This window comes from Panthera pardus, unplaced genomic scaffold, assembly GCF_024362965.1.
Source record: "Panthera pardus isolate Hobbes unplaced genomic scaffold, ASM2436296v1 HiC_scaffold_27, whole genome shotgun sequence".
NCBI classification, from domain to species: Eukaryota; Metazoa; Chordata; class Mammalia; order Carnivora; family Felidae; genus Panthera; species Panthera pardus.
The window spans coordinates 776,864-783,470 of record NW_026526843.1 but is presented as its reverse complement, the minus strand read 5'-3'; the positions used below and the strand labels follow the sequence as shown (position 1 = coordinate 783,470).

The window sequence follows — 6,607 nt, the reverse complement described above, 5'->3', positions numbered from 1 at the left end:
AGGCGTCTCCCAGAATCTGTAACCGAACCGGCCCGAAACCCAGCTCGCCGTCCCGCGTGACCCCAATTCCAACCTGGCAGGGTTCTCGCTCGCCAGGTCCCCCCCGCCCCGGTGACTCGTCGCCCCTCCCGTCAAAGCCTCCACCCGAGCCAGCCTCTCCCGCCCAGGGCCACCGCCTGCATGATCCCCGAGACAAGCTGCTCTGCTGGGTCTTCCCCGACCACGACCCCCGCCCCACCTCCCCACGCCCGACGAGGGACGTCCCGCGACCACGCCCCACACACCAGCGACAGAAGCACTCACGCGGGTTTCTCCAAACACTTTATTGGCTTTCAGGGACTGCCTGAGGCACCAGGCCGGCCGGGGCCCACCGCGGCCATGAGTAGGCCTGGCGCCTGCCGGACCCCACGTCGCGTGGGACAGCTAGTACCGGCCCGGGACCGCCTGGGAGATGATGGTGGACTGGAAGAAGGCGCTGAGCAGCGGGTGGTTGTGGACCACCATGTCCACGACATGCGGGGTGATGAGCCTCCTGCCTCTGTTCCGGGCCTCGATGCCGGCCAGCTCCAGGACCTTGGCCGTCAGCGACTGGATGACGGCCGCTAGGAAGATCGGGGCGGACGCGCCCAGGCGCTGCGAGTAGCGGCCCTCCCGCAGGAGGCGCTCCACGTGGCTCACGGAGAACGTCAACTCGGCTCGGGCAGTGCGGGAGCGGACCCGGCTCTGGCCACCGGACGACCCTCGACGGCTCCTCCTCACAGGCATGCTGGGCCTCGGCTGCGCTCTCTCGGACGGGCCTCGGTCTGGCGTGCGCTGCGGGAAGCGGTCGGGTGCGGCTGGATGCGGTGGGATAGGGCTGGATGCGGTCGGGTGTGGCTGGATGCGGTCGGATAGGGCTGGATGTGGTGCGATGTGGCGGGAAGCGGTGTAAAAAGCCAGTTGGCCCGAAGTTTCCGACCGGCAGGGTTCCAGAGCCGCTACTCTATATCCTAGAGATCACAGACCGACCCCATCATTGGTCGGGTGCGCGTTTTGGGACACGTACATCCGGTGAAGTCACTGCTTTCCCATGGGCCCCCGCTGCAGAGAAGCGGTGCTGGGCGGGAGCCTGCTCCCTGGAACCCCTGTTTGAAGGAACGCTGGCTTTTGGCTGGGCGGGCGCATTGTGCACACACAACACGCGTGTAGGAGCCAGCGGCCCCGAGTATACACTAGAGGGGTCGGGCGACCACCACGGCCGTCTAGTTCCAAACCGTGGCACCACCCCTCAAAGAAACCCCTGTACGTGTCAGGCAGCCAGTCCTCACCGCACCCCCCTGCCCCCCACCCCCGTCCTCGGGAGCCCGCAGGCAACCGCCGGTCGGCTTGCTGCCCATAGGGGTTCGCCTGTCCCGGACACTTACTTCTTTCTGCACGCGGGATCGCTGGGCGAACAGGCGGCTTTCTGTGCCCGGTTGCTTTCCCGTAGCGCAGCGTTGTCACTAGGGTCCGTTCGTCCGTGTGGGAGCGTGAGTCGGCACTTCAAGCCTTTTCACGGCCGAGTAATATTCCACCGCAGGGACACACCGTGTGTGGCGGCCTATCCCAGTTCACGGGTTGACGGGCAGCTCCGCCATTCCCACCTTGCGGCAGATGTGAACAGCGCTGCGCCGAGCATTTCCTGCACAGGGTTCTGTTTGAGCGCCTGTTTCTGATTCCCGAGGGTAGGAAATTGCACTGGGGCTGCGATTGAGGGGTCGGGTGCTAATTCTGCCGGTCACTTACTGAGGAGCCGCCCAGCGGATTCCCACAGCAGCTCTGCATTCCCAGCAGCAGTGTGTGAGTCCCAGTCCTTGCGCACCCTCGCCCGAACCCGTCTTTTTGCCTTTGTTTTGCTTTCTGGTGCCTAGAAGAGCCATCCTACTGGCTGCGAAGTGGTGCCTCATGGCGGTTGTGATTCGCATCGCCCTGTTGGCGCATGATGTTGAGCGTCTTTGCATGTGCCTCTTGGCCATTTGCACATCCACTTTGGAGGAACGTCTGTTCAAGTCCTTTCCCATTTTTTAACTGGGTTGTTCGTTCGTGCTTTCGTTGCTGACTTGTAGGTGTTCTTTATGCATTCTGGAAAATACACCCTTATCCCACGTGTGATTTGCAAATGCTTCTCCCATCCTGTGCGTTTTGTCCTTTCACCTTCTAGACAGAGTCCTTTCATGCACAAAAGTTTTTGGTTTGGATGGTGTACAACTTATCCTCTCTCCACCACCCCCCTTCTTTTGTGGCCGCGCTTTTGCTGCCATATGTAAGGAACTGTTTTGTAGTTAAAGCCAGGGGGATTTATATCTATGTTTTATTCCAAGAGTTTCATAGTTTCATCACTTACGTTTGGGTTTGTGATCCGTTTTGGAATTCATTTTCATACGTGGTGTGAAACTGGAGCCCACGTTCATTCTTTTTTCTGTCAACATTCAGTTTTCCCAGCACCGTTTGTTGAAGAGATTGCTCATTCCTCCATTGAATGGTCTGGGCCCCCTTGTTGAATATCAACTATTCGTAAATCTATGGGTTTATTTCTCACTGTAAATTCAAAAACATTGACCTACATGTCTACCCCTATGCCAGTACCACAGTTTACGATTGCTGTAGCTTTGAAGTAAGTTTTGAAAGTGGCACGTGTGGATCGCACAGCTTTGTTCTTCTTTTCCGGATTGTTTTGGCTGTCTCTGTCCCTTGCATTTCCATAGAAATTTAGGATTGGCTTTTACGTCTGCAAAAGATCACTGAAAAGGTTTTTAAAACGTTTTAAATGTTTATTTACTTTTGAGAGTGATAGAGTTCAAGTGGGGTAGCAGCCGAGAGAGAGGGAGACAGACTCTGAAGCAGGGTCCAGGGTCCGAACTGTCAGCACAGAGCCTGATGCAGGGCTCAAACCCACAAACTGCGAGATCCTGACCTGAGCTGAGGTTTGCCACCTAACCGACTAAACCACCCAGGCTCCCCGATCATTGAAATTTTGACAGAGACTGTATTGAATCTATATATTGCCTTCGAGATTATGGCCATCTTAACAATATTAAGTATTCATATCACTAAAACAGAATGGCTTTTCATTGATTTAGGCCCTCTTTAATTTCTTTCAGCAATGTTTTCCTTTTAGCAAATATAATCTTGCACATCTATTGTTACATTTATTCCCCAGTATTTTATTATTTTTGATGATATTGTAAAAGGGATTCCTTTCACTTTTTGGTAAGTTTTTATTTAAATGTCAGTTAACATATGGTGTATAATTAGTTTCAGGTGTGCAATATAGTGATTCAACACTTCCATAAAACATCTGGTGCTCATCACTTGTGCACTCCTTAATCCCCATCACCTATTTAACCCATCCCCCCACCCATCTTCCCTCTGGTAACCATCAGTGTATTCTCCTTAGTTAAGAATTTGTTTCGGGGCGCCTGGGTGGCTCGGTCAGTTAAGTGTCTGACTTCAGCTCAGGTCATGATCTCGCGGTCTGTGAGTTCGAGCCCCGCGTCGGGCTCTGTGCTGACAGCTCAGAGCCTGGAGCCTGTTTCGGATTCTCTGTCTCCCTCTCTCTCTGCTCCTCCCCTGTTCACGCTGTCTCTCTCTGTCTCAAAAATAAATAAACGTTAAAAAAGAATTTGTTTCTTGGTTTCCCTCTCTTTTCCCATTCTATGCTTGTTTATTTTTTCTTTTTTTTAAACGTTTATTTTTGAGACAGAGAGAGATTGAGCATGAATGGGGGAAGGTCAGAGAGAGAGGGAGACACAGAATCCGAAACAGGCTCCAGGCTCTGAGCTGTCAGCACAGAGCCCGATGCAGGGCTTGAACTTATGGACCGTGAGACCATGACCTGAGCCGAAGTTGGATGCTCAACCGATTGAGCCACCCAGGTGCCCCTATTTTTTTTCTTAAATTCCACATAAAAGTGAAATCATATGGTATTTATCTTTCTCTGACTAATTTTGCGTAGGATATTATTCTCTAGCTCCTTCCATGTCATTGCAAATGGCAAGATTTCATTCTTTTTTATGGCTCAGTAATGTTCCATTCTATTTATGTGCAAACCCCATCTTCATAATCCATTCACCAGTCGATGGACATCTGGGCTCTTTCCATAACTTGGCTATTGCAAATAATGCTGCTATAAATATCAGGGTGCATGTATCCCTTGAAATCAGTATTTTTGTATTCTTTGGGTAAATACGTAGTAGTGCAATTGTGGGATGTAGGGTAGTTCTACTTTTATTTTTTGAGGATCCTCCACACTGTTTTCTAGAGTGGCCTCTCTGTTACCACCATCAACAGTGCAAGAGGGTTTCCCTTTCTCTGCATCCTCTCCAACACCTGATGTTACTTCTGTTGTTAATTTTAGCCTTTCTGAGAGGTGTGAGTTGATCTCTCATTGTAGTTTGATTTATATTTCCCTGATGATGAGTAATGTTGATCCTTTTTTCATGTAGCCATCTGTATGTCTTCTTTGGAAAAACATCTATTCATGTTTTCTGCCAATTTTTTCATTGGATGATTTGCTTTTTGGGTATTGAGATGTATAACTTCTTTATAGATTTTGGATACTAACCCTATATCAGGTATGTCGTTTGCAAGTATCTTCTCCTATTCTGAACACTTGCTTTTAGTTTTGTTGATGGTGTCCTTCACTGTGCAGAAGATTTTATTTTGATGAGGTCCCAGTAGTTTATTTTTGCTTTTGTTTCCCTTGCCTCAGGAAACATATCTAGTAAGAAGTTGCTATGGCCAGGGGCACCTGGGTGGCTCAGTCAGTTAAGCGTTCGGTCTTTGGTTTTGGCTCAGGTCATGATCTTGTGGTTCGTGAGTTTGAGCCCCACGGTGGGTTCCATGCTGGCAGCATGGGGCCTGCTTAGGAGTCTCTCTCTCTCTGCCCTTCCTCTCATCATGTTCTCTCCCTCTTTTAAAATAAATGAATAAACTTAAAAAAAAAAGAAGTTACTATGGCCAATAAAAGTAGTTATTGCCAGTGTTCTCCTCTCAGATTTTGATGGTTTCCTGTCTCATACTTAGGTTGTTAAACCATTTGAATTTATTTTTGTGTATGGTGTAAGAAAGTGGTCCAGTTTCATTCTTTTGCATGTTGCTGTCCAGTTTACCCAGCGCTGTTGAAGAGATTGTCTTTTTCCCCTTGGATATTCTTTCTTGCTTTGTCAAAGATTAATTGACTATAGAGTGGTGGGTTGACTTCTGGGGTTTCTAATCTCTTCTAGTGATCTATGTATCTATTTTTGTCCCAGTACCACATTGTCTTGATTACTACAGTTTTGTAATATTACTTGAAGTCAGGAATTATGGTGCCTCCAGCTTTTCTTTTCTTTTAAAAGGTTGCATTGATTATTTGGGGTCTTTTGTGGTTCCATACATGTTTTAGGATTGTTTGTTCTAGCTCTGTGAAAAGTGCTTTTAGTATTTTGATAGGGATTGCACTGAATGTGTAGATTGCTTTGGGTAGTATTGACATTTTACCAATATTTTTTCTTCCAATCAATGAGCATGGAGTGCTTTGCATTTCTTTGTGTCTTCTTCAATTCCTTTCATAAACTTTCTATAATTTTCAGAGTACAGATCTTTCACCCCTTTGGTTAGGTTTATTCCTAGGTATCTTATGGTTTTTGGTTAATTTGTGAATGGGATTGATTCCCTGAGTTCTCTTTCTCAGAAAGAGAGAGAGTTCATTATGAACTGCAACAGATTTCTGTGTGTTGATTTTATATCCTTTGACTTTACCGAATTCATGTATCAGCAGTTCTAGCAACTTTTTTGGTGGAATCTTTTGGGTTTTCTATGTAGAGTACCATGGCATCTGCAAAGAGTAAAAGTTTGACTTCCTCCTTGCATTTTGGATGCCTTTTATTTCTTTCTGTTGTTTGATTGTTGTGGCTAGGACTTCTAGAACTATATTAAATAACAGTGGAGGAGCCAACATTCCTGTCTTGTCCCTGAACATAGAGAAAAAGCTCTCAGGTTTTCTCCATTGAGGATGATATTACCTGTGGGTTTTTCATATTTGGACTTTATTATTTTGAGGTACGTTCCCTCCAGACCTTTCTTGACAGCTTCTATCATGAATGGATGTTGTACTTTGTCAAATGCCTTTTCTACATTCACTGGAACGATCATATGGTTCTTATCCTTTCTGTTATTGATGTGATGTACCACATTGATTGATTTGCAAATACTGGACCAACCTTGCCTCCTAAGCAAATCCCAGTTGATTGTGGTGAATGATCTTTTAAAATGTATTCTTGGATTTGGTTTGCTAGTAGGATTTTTGCATCTATGTTCATCTGGGAAATGGGCCTGTAGTTTTCTTTTTTAGTGGAGTCTTTGGTTTGGGTATCAGGGTAATTCTGGCCTCCTAGAATTAATTTGGAAGTTTCCCTTCCATTTCTATTCTCTAGAATGGTTTGAGAAGAATAGGTATTAACCCTTCTTTAAATATTTGGTAGAATTCACCTGTGAAGCTATCTGGCCCTGGACTTTTGTTTTTTGGGAGATTTATTACTGATTGAATTTCTTTTCTGGTTACCAGTCTGTTCAAGTTTTCTAATTCTTCCTGTTTCAGTTTTGGTTG

General features: G+C 47.1%; 1 protein-coding gene across 1 annotated transcript; it reads right to left on the bottom strand.

The window, feature by feature from the left end:
- Nucleotides 1-308: 308 nt before the first annotated feature.
- LOC109260939 (histone H2A-Bbd type 2/3-like) lies at nt 309-765 on the bottom strand. The gene has a single exon (XM_019439437.2). The coding sequence runs from the start codon at nt 763-765 to the stop codon at nt 424-426; it is 342 nt and encodes a 113-aa protein (XP_019294982.1). The 3' UTR covers nt 309-423.
- Nucleotides 766-6,607: the final 5,842 nt, after the last annotated feature.

Coding starts and splice junctions, on each gene's coding strand:
- LOC109260939 (XM_019439437.2), bottom strand. CDS start 765: ATGCCTGTGAGGAGGAGCCGTCGAGGGTCGTCCGGTGGCCAGAGCCGG.